The sequence below is a fragment of the Equus przewalskii genome, chromosome 19 (genome assembly GCF_037783145.1).
Source record: "Equus przewalskii isolate Varuska chromosome 19, EquPr2, whole genome shotgun sequence".
Classification (NCBI taxonomy): domain Eukaryota; kingdom Metazoa; phylum Chordata; class Mammalia; order Perissodactyla; family Equidae; genus Equus; species Equus przewalskii.
In genome coordinates this window covers 30,413,244-30,435,738 of record NC_091849.1, presented here as the reverse complement: position 1 = coordinate 30,435,738, position 22,495 = coordinate 30,413,244, and the positions used below count along the sequence as shown (strand labels likewise).

At 50.2% G+C, this 22,495-nt stretch overlaps 2 protein-coding genes across 4 annotated transcripts; one reads left to right on the top strand and one right to left on the bottom strand.

Annotated features, from left to right (window-relative positions):
- Nucleotides 1-1,648: 1,648 nt before the first annotated feature.
- PRR3 (proline rich 3) lies at nt 1,649-7,446 on the bottom strand. Of its 3 annotated transcripts, XM_070585497.1 has the most exons (6): nt 7,306-7,446; nt 6,716-7,059; nt 5,924-5,986; nt 3,865-4,047; nt 3,230-3,520; nt 1,649-2,954 (listed from the first exon to the last, which is right to left on the bottom strand). In XM_070585497.1, the coding sequence occupies exons 2-6, from the start codon at nt 6,819-6,821 to the stop codon at nt 2,848-2,850; spliced, it is 750 nt and encodes a 249-aa protein (XP_070441598.1). In that variant the 5' UTR covers nt 6,822-7,059; nt 7,306-7,446; the 3' UTR covers nt 1,649-2,847. The 3 variants fall into 3 exon arrangements, with proteins under 3 accessions (XP_070441598.1, XP_008542029.2, XP_070441599.1); XM_008543807.2 differs by lacking the exon at nt 3,865-4,047; XM_070585498.1 differs by lacking the exons at nt 3,865-4,047; nt 5,924-5,986.
- A 467-nt stretch (nt 7,447-7,913) lies between these two features.
- On the top strand, nt 7,914-17,188 carry GNL1 (G protein nucleolar 1 (putative)). The gene is made up of 12 exons (XM_008543806.2): nt 7,914-8,053; nt 8,476-8,641; nt 9,028-9,164; nt 9,326-9,477; nt 9,588-9,659; nt 10,908-11,115; nt 11,269-11,364; nt 11,761-11,955; nt 15,667-15,845; nt 15,924-16,086; nt 16,322-16,462; nt 16,839-17,188. The coding sequence occupies exons 1-12, from the start codon at nt 7,981-7,983 to the stop codon at nt 17,078-17,080; spliced, it is 1,824 nt and encodes a 607-aa protein (XP_008542028.1). The 5' UTR covers nt 7,914-7,980; the 3' UTR covers nt 17,081-17,188.
- Nucleotides 17,189-22,495: the final 5,307 nt, after the last annotated feature.

Sequence of the window (22,495 nt, the reverse complement as noted above, 5' to 3'; positions counted from 1 at the left end):
AGGGAGCGGCTGGTAGAGGATGTTTATCAGACCCTAAGGTTCTCACCTGCTGAAAGTCCAATATTTTGCTTAGCGCATGGCTGCCTGAATAGAATACTTTTCCAAGCCTTGCTGGCAGCTAGGTATTGGCCATAGGACTGTTACGGCCAGTGGCATATAAATTGAAGAGCTCTGTGCTAGCTTTGGGGAAATTTCCTCCAAGATGGCTGGTGTCCTCTGCCCTTCCTCCATCCCGAGGCTCGGAGCATGGATGAGCAAGCTAGAGCTTCACTGTGGACTGTGAATAGGAGGGTCTGATCCCACGGATTGTGGACCTAAAAGCCGAGGGGGAGGGGGTTTCTGAACATCTGAAGACCTTGTGGCATGATTGTCACATATGCCTTGGACTATCTACCTATTGACTTGTGAGAGATATAAGCTTCTATCTTGCTTTAAGACTAATTTTGGTTTCTGTTACAACTGAACTTAAATGTGATAAACTGGGCCATAGAAGGTGCTTACTATTCACCAAGTGAATCAATGTATCCATGCTCACAGCTTCAGCCACAACCTAAAAGCAGGTAACTCACATTTATGTCTCCAGTTTTAATCTGAATACCAAATCTGTATATCCAACTATCTACTTTCTCTCTCTCCTTGGATGTCTTAAAAGGCAGCTCAGACTCAACCACTCCAAAAGCAAATTAGTGGCATTCTGCCTGTTTTCTTCCAACATCTTTCTTTTTAAATGGCACTTAGTTATGCAAGCCAGAACTACCCCAAAAAACCTAAAATACCTTCATTTTGATCTCTTATGTCCACTTTCCTCCCATCCCACTGCCCAAGCTTATACCACCATCACAACTCATCTGGACTACTGAAGTAACCTTGGCCACTTCCAAGCCTGGCCAGCTCTGTACATTGAGTTGACCTTTTTGAAGAAACCAATCTAATCCATGACACTCACCTGCCTAGCACCCCTCAAAGCCTTCTGTCTTAAGATCCAAATCCTTACGTTCTGTAAGGCCCTGCGTGGTCCAGTTCCTCCTCCTGCCTTGCCTCCCTTTTCTGGTCTCTTAGCAAACATCTTTGCCTGGACTACACTCTCCCACCTCACCTCCTGCTTGTCCTTCAGCACTTGGCTCAGTTGTCATCTTCCCAGACATCCTTTATTACATACTCCCCTTTCATCATGTCTCGCTTCTCCACAACACTTTTGACATGTGTAACTTTACACCTATTTGATTTTCTCATAAACATGTCTCCCTCTTTATATTTAAAACTGATTGGTTTGGGCTCAGTTATCTCTAGTGCCTAGTCTATTGCCTGGCCCACAGGCACGCTACAAATATTTGCTGAAAGATTGCTTTGTCACTGCCACTCCATAAATATCAAACCTACAAACACAGGTAAAATGCTTAAAATATTACTCCATAGGTACCTGACCTTTCGTTTCTCCGTCAAAACTTTACCCCTGAACATAAGGGAGCCTGGTATGGTTAATGCCTATCGGTTAATGGGACCCCACTGGTTCCTTCAGACTGGAAGAAACTCAAGTTTTGCCTTTTTCCATCACTGTGTATGAACTAAATGAATAAACTAACTCTAACAAGAACAGCTTCATCTGCACTTCCAGAGATGACTGGAACACAGGGATTAAAGAAAATGCTTGTTTCCACTGCGTTTATTACTAATATAAAAAAACGTTAAAAAGAAAAAAAATTCATTCTCAGTTCTCCAACGGCTCTCATCCCTCCCTCTTGCCCATACAACTCCTGACCCATTTCCTCAGGGCCAGTTCAAAACTGAACCTGTTCACTGCCGTTTTCACAGAAAACAACCAGTACCAGGGATGTAGGGGAAGAGGGTTGGAAAAGGGCGACAGTACTGTCCAGGTTCCACCCAAAGGCAGGCCAGGTGGAGATTCACAGAATTCAAATGAAAGGGCTGGTGGCCTCACATGACGTAGTCTAACTGAAAAGGGCTGGAGAGGAGATAGGGCAGGCCCATCAGAGACTTCACGGGACATCTCACGGGCCTGGGTTGAATCCAGAAAAACTGACACCAGAAGAATAGGGAGGACCAGGGAGGCAGTCTTGTGGAAAGCTGCACAATTCTCCCAGGTTGGGAGGTGGGGAACGTCTAGAGGGCACCAAGAGCCTCATTCATTTTGGCAGAAAAACTTACGCTAGTGTTGGGAAGTCACGAAAATGCCACAGACACTGAGGAAGCCTACGAGGGGATGTACAGTTGCACAAAGCACAGTGATCACAGACCAGAGCGGTGGGGATCATGCTACCGACGCAGAAACTACGGAATCCAAAAGCAGGGAGTGGCCTTTCAGGGAGTGACTCTGTACCAGTCATCCAAACTTGACCCCAGGTCAGACAACCTGGTGAGTTTCACAGAGCAGCTGACAACATTGGGGGTAGAGGGGTGTCACATAAAAAGGACTTAAAACAAGCAGCTAGAAGAAGGGAATGGTAGGAAACTGCTCCAGGCCTCTCAGGAATTGAGGGCAATATGGGGCTGGGTGGACAGATGCACAAGAAACAGCACCAAAGAGGTTTCCTGTTCTGCAGTCAGTTGGCGAGGAGAAGAGGATCCAGGAGGCAGTTGAAGGGAGCAACGATGGGGTCCTGAAGGCGAGTCTCTGGAGGCTGGATCAGCAGAAATAGTGCACACCGCGCACCAGTGATGAAACACAACTCTGGACCCCAAATGGGGGAGGTGGCAGATGGGGGTGGGCGTCACTGACTGAGGGTGGTGGGTGGAACAGCCTCACAGTAGCCGTCACAGGGCCACAGGGAAATATATGGCCGCTAGGTCACAGAGGGCTCCTTCCAGCCTGGATGGGAAGGCACAGTCTCACAGAGGAGGTCCATTGACGCCTGGGTGGTAGAAGGCACAGAGGTCCTCATATCGACAGTGGCCCTTTTTGGCAAAGTGTCGGCAGACAGGGCGGTCGGATTTGTCTGTGAACAAGTGAAAATCAAACAGTTTAAAATGCAAGAAAGAACACAAATGTAACAAAAAGCAAAGAGAGGGTGGTCAGATTTCCTACTCCCTACCATTTCTAGATATTTTGGAATGGTGGTGCTTCTTCTGGGAGAAAAAACATCCAAGGCTACTCCTACTTCAAAAGGACAAAGGATAGCCCAAAGGAGAAGAGTCACGGGCATTCTGGGAATTAAGTCACTCTAAGAGTGATGGGTATTACATGTGTACAGGCATCAACAAAGGACCTCACCTTCCATAACCTGGGGTCCATCCTTGGGCGGACAGGTATTCTTGATAAGAGACCAGCTTTTGAGCCTTCGAGGGTTTCTCTGCTCTTTGTGAAAGCCTCCCCTGGAGGGACCCCCATGGCCTGGTCCAGGAAAAGGAGGTTCAGCATTGACTCCCCACCAACCACGACCATATGGGCCAGATCTGGGGCCTAGGCCTCCCCGAATTGGGCCTCTGCCCCGGGGAGGAGGTGGGAGACTCAGTAGTGGTGGAATCATTGGTCCCCTTGATCCCGGAGGACCTCTGTGAAGAGCTAGAGAGAGAGAGAGAGAGAGATGGAAAGGTGATCAGTGGCCAGCTTAATCCTGATAGAGAAGCCCTGATTTTTTTTTTAACTTTTTATTGAAGTACAATATACGTACAAAAAATACACCACTTTTAAGTGCACAACTCAGTTATCACCAAAGTAAACATATCTGTGTTTCTACCACCCAGGTGAAGGGATAAAGCCTAATTAGCGCTTCAGAAGTCCCCCCACTTGTGCCCCTCCGCCCCCCACTATTCCACCCTCCTCCCCAAAGGTAACCGCTATCCTGACTTCTAGCACCATAGGTTAGTTTTTGCCTGCTTTCGAACTTTGCATAAATGGAATCATACAGTCTGCATTCTTTTGTGTCTGGCTCCTTTCGCTCAACATGGTGTTTGTGAGATTCCTCCAGGTTGCCTGTAGCAGCAGTTCGTTCACTTTCATGGCAGTGTAGCATCCCATTGCATGCACACACAACAACTTATTTATCCATTCTACTGATGGTGGACATGTGGGTGGAGTCCAGTTTGGGGCTATAACGAAAAATGCTGCCATGAACATTTTGATACATGTCTTTGTCACATACGTTTGCATTTTTCTTGAGTATATATGTAGTAGAGGTATTGCTGGGTCCTAGAGGACATGTATGCTCGAGTTTAATAAAGTCAAACTGTTTTTTCAAAGTGGTTGTACCAATTTACACTCCCACCAGCAGCTGTGCCATAGTCTTGAACACACTTTGTATTGTCAATCTTTTTCATTTTCGCCATTCTGATGAGGGTGAAAAGTGGTGTTTTTTTTTTCAATTGTGGTAAAACATGTAACAAAAAATCTGCCATCTTAACTATTTTTAAGTGTATATCTCAGTAGTGTTAAGTCAAGTGCCATCGTTGTGAAACAGATCTCTAGAACTTTTTCATTTTGCAAAAGTGAAACTTTATGGCTACTAAATAACTTTCCTTTTCTCTGTCTACCCAGTCCTTGGCAAACACCATTCTACTTTGTTTCCATGAATTTAACTACCTCAGATACCTCATACAAGTGGAATCATACAGTATTTGCCTTTTTGTGACTGGCTTATTTCCTTTAGCATAATGGTCTCAAGGTTCATCCATGCTGTAGCACGTGATGGGATTTTCTGCCTTTTTGGGGGAATTCCATTGTATGAATATACCACATTTGGTTTATCCATTCATCTGTCAATGGACATCTGGGTTGCTTCCGTCTCTTGGCTATTGTGAATAGTGCTGCTATGAACATGGAAAGGCAAATATCTTTTCAAGATCCTGCTTTCCATTCTTTTGGATATATACCCAGAAGTGGGATTGCTGGATTATATGGTAGTCCTATTTTTAATTTTTGGAGGAACCTCCATACTGTTTTCCACAGTGGTCGTACCATTTTACAATCCCACCAACAGTGTGCAAGGCTTTCCATTTCAAAGCGGTGTGTTTTTAGCTTGCATTTATTTGACGACTAACGATTGAGTTCTTGTTCTCGTGTTTTTGGCCATTTAGATTTCAGGTTTTATGAGGTGGCTGTTCTTGTCTTTTGCCTATTTTTCTAACAGGTTGTCTAGAAAGAGTTCTTTATATACTCTAGATATGAGCTCTTTATTGGTTATATTTGTTGTAAGTATCTTCTACTCTATGGCTTCTTATTAATTTCTTAATAGGAAGTTCTAATGTAGTTCAGTTTATCAATCTTTCCTTTATAGTTAGTGTGTATTTCTTGTCTGTTTAAGGACTCTTATCCATTCTAAGACCATGAAATATATTTATTTTCTAGAACTATTTGTTTACCTTTTATACTTAGATCTATAAGCCACTTGTATATGGTACGAATAGATCAAATTTCATTTTTTCCCTCACATGAATGTCCAATTAATCCAGCATCATTTACTGAAAAAACCACTATTTCAGTTTCGTCTTCACCATTAATTAAGTGTCCAGATATGTGTGGGCCTTTTACTGGATTCTTTATGCTGTCCTAGTGATTTAAATGTCTATGCTTGTGCCAGTATCACACTGTCATAACTACTATAGCTTTACATTAAGTCTTGATATTCAGAGTAAGCCCTCCCACCTCAAGACTGTCTTTGCATTGTCTCACTCGGATCCTGTGCATTTCCATTTCCAAATAATAATGTAGAATGTTTACTTCCACAAAACCATTATAGGGATTCTAACTGGGAATGCACTGAATCTATAGAGCAATTTGGGAAAAACTGACATTTTCACAACATTGAGTTTTTCAAACTGTGAGTATACAGCATCTCTCCATTCATTTAGGTACAGAATCACTGATTTTTTTTTATTTTAAAGGATATATTCTCTCTGAGTTTCACTCCCTCCCTTACTCCCTTTTCCAGGAACTAACCAAAAGATCAGGGGGCCCCTTCTTCCTCACCTGACTTGGGGTCACCAGGCTTTCCATTGGCCATGGGGGGAGGGCCCAGAAGGCTGGGTGGTCCTAAGAGTAGACATGAAAACATGGTCATCAGAATGGACTAAAGGACTGATGATCCTGTTCTTATTATGGTTTTCTTCTATTACTCATTTCTTAATCCAACCAGTAAAGCCAGGTATATTCTTAAGGGTGCTAAGAATTCTCACCCCATCTATCTGCCCTTTCCTTCGCAAAGCGTTTTCAGGGTTTGGCAAAAGTGGAGACTCAGTCAAGGGGGATAACGCGGGAAGGTTACCTACAACTCCTTCCTTTCCATTGCTGTTATCCAGATCATCTCAGAGATACCAGAGATAATCCAATCCCTCTCTTTAACTGCCGGCCAATCAGATAGCTTCCCTTCCCTCCCCACCACCCCCTCGCCCTGCCCGGGAGTAGTTTTAGAGAAGACTGCACTTTCACATTCCCTCTGAAAGTATGGTCACAAATTGTCATCCCAGTCAACGAAATCTGCAACCTCTCTACGCCCCCTCTCCCCTGCCATTCTGCGGCTGCGCACACGAGTTCTTTATCTTCTCCCCTGCCTTCTTTAGAAAGCTTTAGGGGCCAGATTGAAGTTGAGGGTTCAAGTAAGAGAACTCTTTCAGAGCTCCATCCCGGACAGCCCCCACCTCCGCCCCAACGCGTGCGCCCTTCCTCCTTCCGTTAGAGCCCCCTCCCCCGCACCTTTTCAGCCCCTAACCCCTCGTCCTGACCGGCTGACAGGCATGTGCACACCCCTCCCGGGCTCCTCACCAATGGGACTCCCATCCTCCTCATCTCCAGTCTCTTCCCGCTCTGGCAGTTGGGGCTGCTGCGGCGGCGGCTGCTGCTGCTGATTCTGCTTCTTTCGTTTCGGCATCGTGGTTGCGGCAATGGCTGCAGCGGGATTTGGAGGGCAGTGAGGAAGGGGCACGCTGGGATTCTGTTTCCGCTTCCGGGGGGGCGGTGGACAGTGAGGTTGAGGCTCCCGCCATTTCACTTCCGGAAGGCTGCAGGGGGCTTTTGTGCGGCCGCATTCTCACACCAGCTGCCTCCCTCAGTCTCTGCCAGGCGTGGCGGCAATCTCAAACCTTCCCTCTGCTGCGTTCCTATAAAAGCTTAAAAAGAAAATTTCTTTCTTCTCCTCTCACCGAAAAAAACCCACAACCGGTTCTTCACAGTGTGCCATAGAGTGGATAGGCTCTCGGGCCAGAAGGCCTGAGAAGAGAGGGCTGTCGCATCCTAAGATCGCCACATCCGGTACCCGGTTACTATGGCAACTGCTGCAGGCACAACTTCGTGCCCTCTGACCTCCCTCCAAAAGTGCCTCTCCCACCTGGATGTCTCTCCTCTCCGGCGCTTACCCTTATCTGTAAACCTGCTCCTTGTCATCGTTCCCACAAGGAATTTGGGTCCCAGCGGGGCGGGACCCGGGACTTTTCAGACCACCATCCGTCGCTCAAGACCTCTGACCTTGCCCCCAGTGTAGCCCAGCAACTTGGCTTCAATCCCGGGACACGCAGTCTCCGCTTTCCACTAAGGTCACACCCGGGGGTTGCTAAAGTAGCTTCTGCGTGTCCACACCCCCTCTCCCCCAGGTGGTAGGACCCGCCCTCCGCTCCACCGCCCCCCTCCAGGTGAGTGGTAGCTTCTCCCCGGCGCGCAAGGTAGTGATGACACGCGTCCCCCCTCCTCCGAGCGGGAGTTGGTAGCGTCCGTGACGAAGTTAGCCCGATCCTCCCACGCGCGCCTCCTTCCTCGCCGCCGCTGCGCCCTCTGGATGCTACTGGCTCTCACGTGCGGGTAGCCCACCCGCATTATCCTCTCGCCTCGTTCCTAGAGGAAAGTGACTGTATTTCCCCTCGTCCGCCTTCCACCCCGGCCGCCAGGGCGAATCGGCCGGGCCCGCCCGCTGACGTCACCTCAGAGCCCCGCCCCCTCAAGGGTCCCGGGCCCTTGCGGCGGGGGCTGCCCCGGGGGGGAGTCAGTTGAGGCGGCAGGAGCTCGGCGGAGGGCGGGCCAGGTGACTGGTCCGGGCCATGCCGAGGAAGAAGCCCTTCAGCGTGAAGCAGAAGAAGAAGCAGTTGCAGGACAAGCGGGAGCGGAAGCGAGGTCAGTGCGGGAGCGAGAGGAGGGGGCGGGGCTCCGGCTCCCGCACATCTGGAAGGAGGGGTGTGCCCGCCGCACCTCTGGGGGGCGTAGGAGGGGGTGGTGGCCTCGCGCCGACGCGCGCGGGCGACCACGGAGGGGATTCCCTCACCCCAGCCTCACTAAATCTGGAAGGAGTGGGGAAGGATGGAGAGTTGGGGGAGGGGAATCCCTCCAGCTCGAACGGGGCGCCATCCCCGCAGATCCCTGGAGGAGGAGTGACTCCCCCCACGCACATCCGGGAGGGTCGTGGCAGGGTGGCTGGGAGGACCGGGCCTCAAAAGAAGTGGGGTAGGGTGAGGGGGAGCCAGGCCGGCCGAAGAGGGGGTCTTAAGGCCCCTGAGAGCCGGCCAGCACTGGCGTCACCAGCCAGCTCCTCCCCGCAGGGCTTCAAGATGGGCTGCGATCCAGTTCCAACAGCCGCAGCGGGAGCCGGGAGCGGCGCGAGGAGCAGACCGACACCTCAGACGGGGAGTCTGTGACCCATCACATCCGCAGGCTCAATCAGCAGCCTTCCCAGGGGCTGGGCCCGCGAGGCTATGCCCCAAATCGGTGAGAGTGGGCGGGGGTCGCTGGCCCGGGCTTCCCCGCCTACGCGGAAGTCAGAGCGTTGGGGGAAAGCCGGCTGCTGCTGGTGGAGGCTTGAAACTGGAGGTGGTGGGGCCGGGATGCCCTGGATCTCCGCGGGCCGCCGGGCTCACCGGAGCGGGCTGCAGTCTCCCCTTCCGGAGGGGCTGGAGACAGTTTGGCTTATAGAAAAGCGAGGCTTAGGGGAAGGGCTAATGTTACGTGAAAGAGGGACTTGGGGGAGGGCCGACTCAGAGAGATTTGAACAACTCCAGAGAGAAAGCTTTGCGAAGTTGTCTGCCCAAGAGGAGAGAAGACTGGAGTTTGTGGCCGCAGGATTGTGATGGATGCCGTGGTCTCTGTCCCGTTAGATACCGGCTGCATTTTGAGCGAGAGAGCCGGGAGGAGGTGGAGAGGAGAAAGAGAGCGGCCCGGGAGCAAGTACTGCAACCAGTCAGCGCTGAGGTGCTGGAGCTGGACATCCGGGAGGTTTATCAGCCTGGGTCAGGTGAGTAAGAGCTCAACATCTGGCCGTTTGGGACCGGCAGTGGGCTGAGGGAGGGAGTTTGGAAGAGGAAGAGCTGACTGTCAGGAAGGAGGGGTCTGGGAAGCACCCTTGAGTCCTGAAACTATCCTCATAGTTACTGGGACTTTTTCTTGATTTCCCAGTTCTGGACTTTCCGCGACGTCCTCCTTGGAGTTATGAGATGTCCAAGGAGCAACTAATGAGCCAGGAGGAGCGGAGCTTCCAGGAGTATCTTGGGAAGATTCATGGGGCTTACAGCTCTGAGAAACTCAGCTACTTTGAGCACAATCTGGAGGTGAGAATGGAGTAGGGACAGGAGTGGGGCCTAGTGACCCAGGCTCAAATGGGTCTAGGATCAGGCAGGAGAGGGACTCAGGTTCTCTTCTTCCGACCTTGTCTTTTCAGACATGGAGGCAGCTGTGGCGAGTGTTAGAGATGTCTGACATCGTCCTGCTTATCACTGATATCCGACATCCAGTGAGTACTGGGGATGAAAGTACAAGGGGGTGGAGGGAGGGCGATTCTTGTGGGCTAAAGGGCAGAGGCAGGAGCTGGGAGACAGAGAGGTGTGTGCTTTCCTTTCCAGTCTCCCCTGCCCCGTGCTGATGCCGCAGTCAGGAGCTCAGTCCTTTATTCATCCGTGCCACAGCCTGGCACTCCTCCCCTGGCCAACTGACTATCCTCTCTTTTACTTCCTTTGATGAAAAACTACATATTCTGGGGGCTGGCCCCGTGGCCGAGTGGTTAAGTTCATGCGCTCCACTGCAGGCGGCCCAGTGTTTCGTTGGTTCGAGTCCTGGGCGCGGACATGGCACTGCTCATCAGACCACGCTGGGGCAGCGTCCCACATGCCACAACTAGAAGAACCCACAACGAAGAATACACAACTATGTACCGGGGGGCTTTGGGGAGAAAAAGGAAAAAAATAAAATCTTTAAAAAAAAAACAACAACAAAAAAACTACATATTCTGTTTCCCAGCCCACCAGAGCTAGACCAATAGGAAGTCCAAGTATGGAGCTCCAGGAGCTTCTCCGAAGGCAGCTGGGGTATCCCCCTGCCCTGCCACATCAGTCACCACAGGACTCAGCCTTACCTGGAATGCTAGGGTGTGGTTCAGGCTCTGGACTCTGCTGCCAGACGGCCCTTGTGTGAATCCTGTCTGCCCCTTCACTGTTGTCCTCCAATGGGAGAAAGGGAGGTCTGTGGGGACATTTAGGTTGGATGTCCTTAATGACATGGATGCACGCACTCCTACACATATACTCACAAACACATACATGTGTGCATTCACACAATCGCATACACAGCCACACATGCTCAACATGCATATATACACATATGTGCATAGACACATGTATGCATATGTACATATGTAGGCAGTTGTGTACACACAAAAATAGATAGTAATTTCTACCCCAGCTGCCATCCCTGTCCTGCTTCCAGCCTTTACCCCAGTGTGCTATGTGTCATTATTTCCTTATCTTGTTTTCAGCTCATTTCCATCCCTAATCAGGACCTGTAGGAAGCCCCGCAGAGACACATGCACAGGTGTTACTTATCCCTGCATTGTCTTCCTAGTTCAGTTTGGCTGATTTACCTTTCTTCCCCAGAATCTGCTCCCACCAGGGTCGTGTCTCTGAGCTGTGCCTGCTGAGTGGGGAACTGGAGGCAGAACTCTGGGTTGACCTCTCATTGCTGCATCCTGTTACCACCCCTCTCCCAGGTTGTGAATTTCCCACCAGCACTTTATGAGTACGTGACTGGAGAACTTGGGCTGGCTCTGGTGCTGGTCCTAAACAAGGTGGATCTGGCCCCGCCGGCTCTCGTGGTTGCCTGGAAGCATTATTTCCACCAACACTATCCCCAGCTCCACATCGTCCTTTTCACCTCTTTCCCTCGGGACCCCCGTACCCCACAGGACCCTAGTAGTGGTGAGTAGGCTCTGAGGAGGGCAACATGGGAGAGGTGGGTGTCAGGGGGTAAAGAGGAGCACAGAGAGGCTTGTTGACAAGGGGTGCCTGATTTTACGCCTATGGGTGGTGGGACCGATGGGGTGCTAACCTTTTTGTGCCCTCTGATCTCAGTCTTGAAGAAGAGTCGGAGGCGGGGGAGAGGATGGACTCGGGCCCTGGGGCCAGAGCAGTTGCTGAGAGCCTGTGAAGCCATCACTGCAGGGAAAGGTATGTGTCCCTTGGAGGGAGTGTAGGAGGCCATGGGGGAGACCCAAGGCCCGGAGTCCTTTTGCTCACCTTCCCCTCTATTACAAATACAGGCAAGAGACCAGAGGGAGGGATGGAGGAGGGAGCAGACAGACTGACCGGTGGGACAAGGAAGGCAGCAGGTGGGCAGGAACCCCAGTGGTTACTGCCTTCAGTCTTGTCAGTACTTTTCAGAAACTCAGGGAAATGCACATGATTGCACAGTGGGGTCAAGTGAAGGCTGGGAGAGTCAGCTGTTGTGCAGGTTGGCACTACCCAACTCCAGAGGGCGCCAGTTGCATCAGCTGTGCAGTGCGTAGTCTGTGCCCTCACATGGTGGCCCTGGGGAGAACCTTCTTCCTCTTCTTCCCTGAGCAGTGGACTTGAGCAGCTGGCGGGAGAAGATTGCCCGGGATGTGGCTGGGGCCACCTGGGGTAATGGCTCCGGGGAGGAGGAGGAAGAGGAGGACGGGCCAGCAGTCCTGGTGGAGCAGCAGACTGACTCAGCGATGGAGCCAACCGGCCCGACCCGGGAGCGCTACAAGGATGGGGTGGTGACCATCGGCTGTGTGGGTAAGGGAGCATGACCCAGGCGTGACGTCCTCCTTGGAGGTACAGAGTTTTGATATTTGGAAAAGAGGGAAGGTGATCAGGTCTCATTCGGCTCCAGGGTCTCTGAGGGCAGAGGAGGCCATGGGCTGTAGTGGAACGGTCATGGCACGCCTGAATTAAATTCCGCCTCTTCTCAGCTGTTTCTAATCTTGAGCAAGTTATGAGTCTTAGTTGCTTTGTCTTAGTCTGAGATACTTAGTCTGAGTCTTCGTTGCTTTGATTTTAAAAATGAGAACACTGATACCCAATGAAAAGAGTGGATGTGAGGAGTGAAGGGAGTAGTGTAGAGAGAGCCTAACAAAGCCTAGACAGATAGTGATAACAGTAATAAAAATAGATGTCAACATTTAATGCTTATATGATGCTTACCGTGTACTGGGCACTGTTCTGAGTGATTTGTATATATTAACTGTTTCAATTGTAGTAATTAGTCGTGGTGGAGTGATCATTAAATCATAGTGGGAACTCAGCAAGTATTCATTCCTTCTGGGTCTTAACCCTTTAAATCTGTTGTCAAGGAGAATCTTCCCTTAGTTGAGAGTGTTGTCTCTGCTCTTGGTCGGGGAGAAAGGAATGTATGATTAGAACCTAGGCCTCCTTTTCATTTTGGGTGGGAGAGGTGAAAAATGACTTTGGCAAAGTTGTAGTATCTGAGGTGACATTGGAACCAAAAAAGGCCCAACCCTGAAGAAATTAGGGGGAGCAGAGTGGCTGGACCCCTTGGAAACGCTCCTGACTTATCTTTCGGTCTCCTTTTTGTCTTGGGGAAAACCTGCCTGCCTGCTGACAGATTGCTCCCTTTCCAGTCATTTCGCCCTGGCTTTCCCTCCCCGGACTTTTGATCCCGGCTTTCCCTCTTGGGGGGCCATGTTTCTCCTCTCAGGAGGCTCTGCACTGACCTGTCTGTGTTTGGGGTGATGTGATAGGGAGAGCGTGTGCTATGGCACAGGCAGCCCTGAGCTTGGAGCTCCCTCCCACTCTCATCCGTTTGTCCATTCAACAGATGTTTACTGGCACCAGGTGCCAGGTGCTGTTCTAGGCCATGAAAATGGCAGAAAAGTCCCTACCCTCACAGAGCTTGTTTTCTTGTGAGTAGATTGATTTGTGATCTGAAATCATATTATTTAGGGGCAATGAAGGAAATAAAGTAATGAAGGAGACAGAGAGTGACTGGAAAGGAGGGGTCCTCAGGGGAAGGCTCCTGAGAAGAGCCCGAGATGCTGAGATGAACTGGCTGTTAGGAGATGTGGGGAAAGTTCAAGGGTCAGTCAGTGAGAGGGGCTTGAGGAAGGGATGAGCTTGGTGATTGTGGGACGAGCCAGAGCGCCCAGGGCACTGGGGTGTGGGAACAGGAAAGAGATCAGGAATGAGGCCAGAAAGGTCGCCAGGGACCACATCGTGTCAAGTCCTGTGGCTTTTTGGGTTTTATTCCAAGTCTGATGAGAAGCCATTGGTGAGTTTTGAGCAGGGGAGTGACGGGGTCTGATTTCCTTTTGTAGATGTTTACTTTAGCTGCCAAGTGGAGAATAAATGGTGGGGGGTGGGCAAGAAAGGAAGCAGAGAGCGTGCAGTCAGAGGCTATTCCAGTAGTCTGGGGCGAAATGAGAGCTGCTCCGAGCAGAGCGGTAGAGGTGGAGGTGGTGGGACGGGGTCAGGAACAGGATGTATTTTAAAGGTAGAGAAAATGAGACTGCAGATGGGTTGCACTTGGGGCCTAGAGAAACTGAGTAATAGAAAGGGAGTTCCAGGTTGTTGTACTGGGAATACTGAGATAGAAAGATTGGGAGAGGAGCAGGTTTGGAGGGGCTGGGGGGCGGAGGGGAATCAGGATTTGAAGTTGAGATTCTTTTTAAATTTCCCGAGTGGAGATGTGGAATCAGTAGTGAGCAGAGGAGCCGGGAGCTTGGGGGACAGGACTGCAGATTTGAATTTGGGTGTGGTTTTAAATTTGGGGAGCCATTGGTGGATATAAGTGGTATTTAAAGGCATGGACTGGATGAGTTGGGGAGAGGAGGCAGGTGGAAAGAGGAAGCCAAGCCAGCAATTAGAGGTTGGGCAAAGGAGGAGGAAACCAAGAGGCTGTCCCAGAAGTCAAATGAAAACAGTGTTTGGAGAGCAAAGGAGGGCCCAGTTGTGTCCCATGTTGCTGAAGGTTGAGTGAGATGAGCACAGAGACTTGCTCAGCGGGCTTGGCAGTGTGTGGATCAGTGGTTTCAGTGGACTGGAGGAGAGAAAGCCAGGTAAGGGTAGACCAATGAGATAACAGGCACCAACATGGCAGAACCTCACATAACATTGTACGAGAAAGGAACCAGACACCACAGCATCCATCCTGCACAATTTTATTTGTGTAAAGTTGAAAAGCTGCAAAATTGCATGGCATCGTTCAGAGATAACACAGGTCATAAAACTCAAAAGAAACATAAGGAGTGGAATCGCTTACAGCTCAGGATAAGGCTTGCATGTGCAGAGGGAGAGGGTTAGGATCCAGAAGGACCAATGGGGCCTCTGAGGAAGTGTGTCACACTCTGTGCCCCGGGTGAGTGATATGGGGCTCATCAGGCACACTTATGTTTCATGCATTTTTGTGTATGTTATAGTTTATGGACACAAAGAGGATGGCAGGAAGTGGTGACAAAAAGTAGATTTTTTCAGGAGTTTCATTATAAAGGGAACAGAGAAAGGGAGCTGGTGGGGGTTGTCAAAGGCGGGTGGTTTACTCCCTCCCTCCTTCGAAAGGAGAGACTTCAGTGGGTGTAAGCGGAGCGCAGTCAGCACAGTGGTGAATCTTTGCCAGCGCCAGTCAGCTGCCCAGGAGCAGGTGCTGAATGGACAGAGTTGCATTTACAGGGTTGGGTTTTGGCAGCTGAGTAAGCTGGAGGGGAGAGGTGGGACCAGGAAGTTCAGTGTCTGTGAAAGGGACTGGCTGTAGAGCTGGATCGTGGAGTCTAAGTTGGGTAAGAAGGGGAGTGAGGACATCAGTTGGGTGCTGAGTAGTGTTCCCATGCTAGAGGCAGGGTCAAGGAATTTTTGGGGTGGAGGAACCAGAATAAGTGAGCTGGAAAGATGGGATGTCAGGGCAGAGAGAGAGGTGCTTGCAGTTGAGATTTTGGAGGTGTGAAGTGACACGGTCCAGGGTGTGACCATGGGAGTGGGTATCGGAGGTGGGTGGAGGAAATGACCTTTGGAAGTGAGATGCTGGCACAGAGAGGCCAGAGTGCAGAAGAGGAGATCAGTGGAGATGCTGAACCCGGCCAGAATGAAGGGGGTGGTTATGAAGGGAGCAGCAGTGACCCCCAGGGCTTACAGTCTTCTCCTTGGAGAAGTTACGATAATCGTGAGACGCGTGTCTCACTTGGCACTTAGTCTGCTGCAGGCACTGAACCACGCAGTTGTGTTTGTTTCTCACTTAATCCTGACCGCTCTGAGGCTGGAGGTCTCTGCGCTGGTAAAATGAGGAAATAGGCTGAGAAAGTTAAGTCAGTTGCCGTGAGGTCACAGAGCTGGTAGGTGGAGAGGCCAGGATTCAATCCTGGCAGTGCACAGCGTGATTTGTAACTTGCAGTGTTGTACCGCTTCCTTAATTCCTGAGCCTTAGTTCCCCTTTCATGGATAGCTATAGCGCCACAGAGTAAGGATCTGTCAGATGTTAATGTTCCTTGCCTTCCTCAGGTTTCCCCAACGTGGGAAAGTCCTCGCTGATCAACGGGCTGGTGGGGCGGAAGGTCGTGAGTGTCTCCAGAACCCCGGGCCACACTCGATACTTTCAGACCTACTTTCTCACCCCCTCCGTGAAGCTCTGTGACTGCCCGGGCCTCATCTTCCCCTCCCTTCTGCCCAGGCAGTTGCAGGTAGGAGGGCAGAGGGGGCAGAGAGGGAGGAAAGGCAGGGGATTTCGGAAGGTGCTTAGTGCTCTTGTTTCCTCTCAGATTCTGGCGGGGATCTACCCCATCGCCCAAATCCAGGAGCCATACACCGCCGTGGGCTATCTAGCCTCCCGGATCCCTGTGCAGGTCCTGCTCCACCTGCGCCACCCCGAGGCCGAGGACCCCTCCGCAGAACACCCTTGGTGTGCCTGGGACATCTGTGAAGGTAGGGTCTGTGTGCCTGGCTTCTCCCCTCGCCCCATCTCCTCTCCTCTTCTCAGAGGTCCTGCTGTCGATGGAGCAGCTGGCCACTCATTCCTAGATTTCTGTCTCAGGGCCAGCAAGATCTCTGGCCTGGAATGTTCTGGGGAAAATTAGAAGGACTCTGTTATGGGAGTAGGGTAATGGTGACCGGGCCTGGTTAACAGGCTTCCCTCTCCGTTATCGTTTTTTCCTTCCAGCCTGGGCCGAGAAACGTGGTTACAAGACAGCCAGGGCGGCCCGGAACGATGTGTACAGAGCAGCCAATAGCCTCCTGCGGCTGGCGCTGGACGGCCGCCTCAGCCTGTGTTTTCATCCCCCCGGCTACACTGAACAGAAAGGTCAGCCAGCCAGTGCGCTCCCCCAGCCCCTGCTGTAGTGTCGGCAAAAGGGGGTGGGTTTTGTGGCCACCCAGCAAGGATTCGGGAATCTGCACCCTCAGCCAGCGCTGTGGTACTGAGCGCCTCTGAGACGATTTCCTGATCTGCAAGACCAGGGTGATGATAGTTGTCCCCCGGCAGAGTGGTGGTAAAGATTGGCGTTAATGTGTACAAGGCTTCTGTTCAGTGCTCAGTGCATGAGTTGCATGAATGAATGAGTGAATGCCAGCAGCTGTAAAAATTGTTGTTCTTAGTTTTGGCGTCTCGCCATCTTTCTCTGGCTTTAGTTCCTTATTCAAAACTCTCCTCCATTCTCTTTCTTGTTTTGGTTCCCCAGGCACCTGGGAGTCGCATCCGGAGACCCTGGAGCTGGTGGTTTTGCAGGGCAGGGTGGGGCCGGCAGGTGACGAGGAAGAGGAGGAAGAGGAAGAGCTGAGCAGCTCCTGTGAGGAGGAGGGAGAGGAGGACCGGGATGCGGATGAGGAGGGGGAAGGGGATGAGGACACCCCAACCTCAGCTCCAGGGTCCAGCCTGGCCGCGCGAAACCCTTACGCCCTGCTGGGCGAGGACGAGTGCTGAGTCTCTGCCCTGCGCCATCTTCCCCACCCACTTATCTTTGCTTTTGGACTGACCTGGGGGTCTCTCCCTCTGCCGCCCCAATTGTGAATAAAGATTGTCTGCTTTGTAGCTCCTTCCCCAGATGGACTGAGGTGAGAGCGGCTGTTTCAGGCTGACAGCTGTGGGAGGCGCTCTCCTTTCGCCCTTTTTGTGTGCACCCTCTTTGCGAAGGAGAAGTTCTCCTGGGAGTTAATTCAGTGGGTTCTGAGACCTCCTGTGCTCACTCTCCCACTTGCACTTTAGGAATGCCGTTATCCACATGGAAGGGGAGGTCACTTCAGACTTGAGGCCTGGTGGAAATCCAGCCCCTTTTGGAGTTTGTGCCGTTCCCTCTCCAATTTGAGCAGCAGCCTTGTGCGCCCCCTGCTGCCAGACCTGGGTTATACCAGGAGCTTCTGAGAGAAGAAGCAGTAAGAGAAGGCATCACGAGCTGATGTCTTCAAGTGAGATTTTTACAGGATTTATTCAAATTCAGCAAATATTTATTGAGGGCCGACTGTGCGTCTTAACCTATGCTAAGAACTGAGCATATAAAGATGCACAAACAGGGCCTGACCTGAATTTGCAGCCTGGTGATCAAGACCCCATTCTCAGGCACCCAAGTTTTTGGATTAGGAAGGGTGTGTGATGTTCTCCAAATCCTCTGAGTTTGTACAGTATAATTCTAGGACTTCCTGTGCATAGGAGTTTTTAGTTAAGACTAAACGCTTGTGAGAATGTTGATTCAACCTATATGAGTAGAGTCTTAATTGCTGACAGACAAGTAGGGTGCACGTTTATGATTTGAGCAGAACAGCCCTTTAAGTACAGCGTTAAGTTTGATTATTTCAAAGTCCGTACACACTGAAGTGTGTGAGATTCATAGGGATGGCACAGAACCAGCTTCCTGAATCCCATTTACCCTGGTTTGGGATGGAGCCGAGGTGAGCTGGTGCCATCTGAGCTGTCCAGTGTCATCTGCATGTCAGTAGAGATCAGCTCTCTTGAGAGTCAGGGCATCTTCATCCTGCTGTCCTTCTCCCTTGTTCAGCAATCAGCTGGACTCCTGGGTTTAATTTTTGGAGAAAAGGCAGAATGAGTTTTGATTTATTGGCTGCCACAGTGTCTTCACTGTAAAGCATCCTATTCAGCTTCTGGGTCTCCGGGCGTTTCTGTGATGCCGGCAGTGACCCTGTCAACCCAGGAGCAAAAGAAGCTGAGGTGTCTGGACCACATTCCCTCAAGCAACCTCCTCCATTGGTCCCAGTGATGACACAAGTCCTGGAGTTTGCACTCCAGTGCAAAGTTTAAATACTACCAGCAGGTAAATGTGCTAAAAGGTTGCCCAAAATGTGGTGTAAGCGAGAAAAAGTCCCAGTTGAGAGAAAAACCCACCTGGGAGTCGCAGCTTGGGCTCCTTAGCCTCGGGCTGGGTGTTCTGATGGAAGAAAGGCCCCAGCTCGGCTGCCTCTGAGGGTTCCTGATGTTCAGGGAAGGTCAGGGGACTCTGCTGCCGGAGGTGGGGCGGGGACATTGGAGTCATGTCAAAAAGCGGAGAAAAAGGAGAAAAATCAGAATGCTATTTGTACCCCACTTCCTCCTCTGTGCTGCTTCTCTTCCCTGTACCTTATGCTGTCCCATGAGTCTCACCAGGGGCATTTGGGAGGCTGGGGGGTGGGGATGAGGAGTTGAGACCTGAGTTGAGGAGGGGGGATTTTTATGCTGCCGACCTGGAAGGAGGCAACTCTAACATCCCCAAGGGCTAGACTGTAAGTGATTCTTCCCAGGCCCCTGTCAGTGACTGATGGGTCTGCAGAAAGTACCCCTGGGGGAAGAAGTATCTTAGCAACAAGCAGACCGGGAGGAGGAGGGTAAATAATACCCAACACCAGTGCCTGAGGCTGGGGTTGGAGCTGCCTAGAAGGGCAGGGAAGCCCCAGGTCCAGACTCCCCTCTGTGCTGAGATGCCTGGAACCCCGGTCCTCACACCCCTCCCGCCTGGGTCACGTCCACCGTGGGGATACTTGACCATGGAGGTTGGGCTCTGGCAGTTCCCACAGCTTCTGGCCGGTCTCTTGGAGAGAAAGCAGTGCTGCTCTCATTCATGCTGGAATTTCATTTAGACATGGAACAACTTCCTTCCAAGCTTCTCTTTTTCCAGACTTACTTCTAGTCCTGCTTCTTAAGGTAGCTGTGTCTGGTCCAGAGAAGTTCAATGATGTGGGCCTCTGTTTCTTCATTGCTTATAATCATTGATACAATCAACAAAAATTGTTTGAAAACAGTATGTGTCAGACATGCTGAATTCTGGGCCAAAACATTGAATAAAGCATAGACCCTACCTCAAGGAGTAGAACAGCCAGACACTAATAATAATCTAATAGTACAACAATTCTATAGCACTATGTAAATTATAAAAGAATTAGTTTACATCTAACCACTGAGCTGTTGTAAGTCAGCTGGATAGAACTATAGTCGCCCCAAGGATTCATTCATTCATTCACCCACCAGACATTTGTTGAGCAATTACTATCTGCCTGTCACTGCCACATCGTAAGCGATATAGAAATAGTCATTTGTGGAGCTCAAAATTTATTGGCGAATGGAAACAATTAAATAGATAATTACCAAAAAAGTGTGATAAGTGTTGTGAGAAGGGTAGTAAAGGGTCCCATAGGATAGTGGTGGCTCCATATAGGAAGGGCCTTGGGGTGCTGACCAGGAAGGAGTGAGGACAGGGCTGGAAGCTGTGTTTGTGTAGCAAGTTATTTAAGACCAAAAAAATTTACTAGTATGTAGTAAAGAGTTGCTATGGGAACAGTTGACAGGGGCAACTAAGCCAGGCTTGATGAGTCAGAGGAAGCTTCCTAGAGGAACAGACCTTCAAGCTGAGGCCCGAAGACTGAGCGGGAGTTAGCCAGGCAGTGAGAGGGGAAGAGCGTTCCAGAGGGGACAGCAAAGGTCAGGGAACAAGCACATGACAACTTTGGAAGACTGGAATTGTTCAGCATGGCTGGGGCAGAGGGTGCAAGAGAGGAGTGAGGAAGGGTGAAGCTGGAGAGGTGGGCTCAGCCATGCTAAAGATGCACGCCTTATCCAGAGGAACACTGACGAACTCAAGCCCTAAGACCTTGAGATTTGTGCCTTAGAAAGACCACACTGGTTGCAGTGTGGAGACCGGTTTGGAAAGGGGAGAGATCAGAAACTTTTTCAACGATCCCAGGGGAAGAGAATGGAAACCAGAATTAAGGTAGTGGCAGATGGAAGAAGAGAAATTTTTTTTTTAAAGATTTTATTTTCCCTTCTTTTCCCCAAAGCCCTCCAGTACATAGTTGTATATATTTTAGTTGTGGGTCCTTCTAGTTGTGGTACGGGTGATGCCACCTCAGTCTGGCCTGATGAGCAGTGCTAGGTCCGTGCCCAGGATTCGAACTGGTGAAACCCTGGGCCGCCAAAGCAGAGCGTGTGAACTGAACCACTTGGCCACGGGGCCAGCCCAGAGAAATAGTTTTATGGGATGCTTAGGAGGTAGAGTTGACAGGGTGTGGGGATTGTTTTGCTGTGGGGGGCAGTGGGGAGAGGGACACATCGAGTTTCTGACTTGGCAACTTTAAAGAAGTTGAAGTGGGTTGGAGCCATTTCCTGAGACAGGGTTTATGCAAGTGGAACTTCGGGGAAGAGAGGTTGTGGCTGCAGACAGAGATCTGGGCGTCCTCGACATATAGGTGGGAGGAGGGTAATTCAGATCGTCCATGGAAAGTGTGTAGCTGAGAAGAGAAGAGGGCTGAGGAAGAAAGTGAACATACCAAAGGGAGGGCAGGACAAGAGGAACCAGCGGACAGGATAAAACCTAGGAAAGTGTGGTGTGGTGAAAGCCAAGGGCAGAAGGAAGGACGGGCGCAGTGTGGCCTGCTGCCGCCCAGTGATGGTATGAAGATGGCATGAAGAATGAAGAGTGCCCATTGGATTTGGCAACAAGGAGCCTTGGTGATCTTGGTGGGAGCAGTTGTATCGGACAGGTGAGATCAGAAGCCCCGCATGTCGGGGACTGAGGAATACTTTGGAGGAAAGAAGTGGAAGTAGTGGAGGAAAGGATATAATTTTCAAGAAGTTCGGTTGTGTTTGCAAGAGAAAAACAGAGGGAGCAGAATATATGGACTTGAGGCACTTTTTCAAGTTTTGAGCTTTTTCACATGATGTTTGGAGGAAGGATCGAGTGGAGGAGGAAAGGTTGAAAATGCAGGAAGGTGGGGATTAGGATAAACAAGCTCTGGAGAGTAGGCGGGGTGGCGCTGAGATTCCCCGTGCAGAGATTACTCTCTCGGGCGGGAGCCGGGTTGGCTTCTGTCGTAAGGGGAGGAAACAGCGCTGACGTTCAGCCGGTTTGCACTGCTACGGCTCAACCAGTTGTTCAAACACTTCTGTACCAATTAGTAAGCAGTTTAAGAGTAACTGCAAAAAGCAGTTAAAATAATTAATAGAATGAATTCTAATATGAAAATTCAAGTTCAGAGTTGGCAACAGCCATCGGTGAATGAGCTTTTCGCTGCACCTGAGATGCGTTGCAGCGCCGCCTGCTGGTCTGGCAGCGTCACTGCAGGCTGAGAGGCAGCTTTGCACCGTTACGAAGCATTCTTTAAAATTGCCCGTTTAAATGATCTTATAATTAGACGGAGTTGCTACTGCTTCTAACTAGTGTAACTTCTACTTTGATTTTGTTGCGAGTACATAGCCACTTTTGTGTCAGCAGTAAGTTGCAGTGTTTTAATATTTACACATTCAAGAATTTTAAATACAGTATTAAAGCCAGACTTGAATAAAGAGACAGCCAAGTTTGGATATGTTTCTTAATGTGCCTTTGGAGGTATCATAAATAGAATCTTTTTATTTCTCAGGAGAACAAAGAAGAAATAATATTAATGTGCTGCAGCGTGGAATGTCTTCTGTTACTATGTAAAAATCAGAACAATGTGGAAATTCTTTCCAACTTTTTTTTTTTTTAAAGATTTTATTTATTTATTTGTTTTTTTCCTTTTTCTCCCCAAAGCCCCCGGTGCATAGTTGTGTATTCTTCGTTGTGGGTTCCTCTAGTTGTGGCATGTGGGACGCTGCCTCAGCGTGGTCTGACGAGCAGTGCCATGTCCGCGCCCAGGATTCGAACCGACGAAACACTGGGCCGCCTGCAGCGGAGCGCGCAAACTTAACCACTCGGCCACGGGGCCAGCCCCCCAACTTTTTTTTTTAAATTGTCTAACACACAGAAAAACTGGGGGAAAAAAGGACAATAAACACCGAAACATGGAACAGAAATGTTCAACAAATCCTAACATTTCGAAATATTTGCTTTGCTAGTGTCCATCTTATCTATCCACTCATTTATCTGTCTACTTCTCTCTT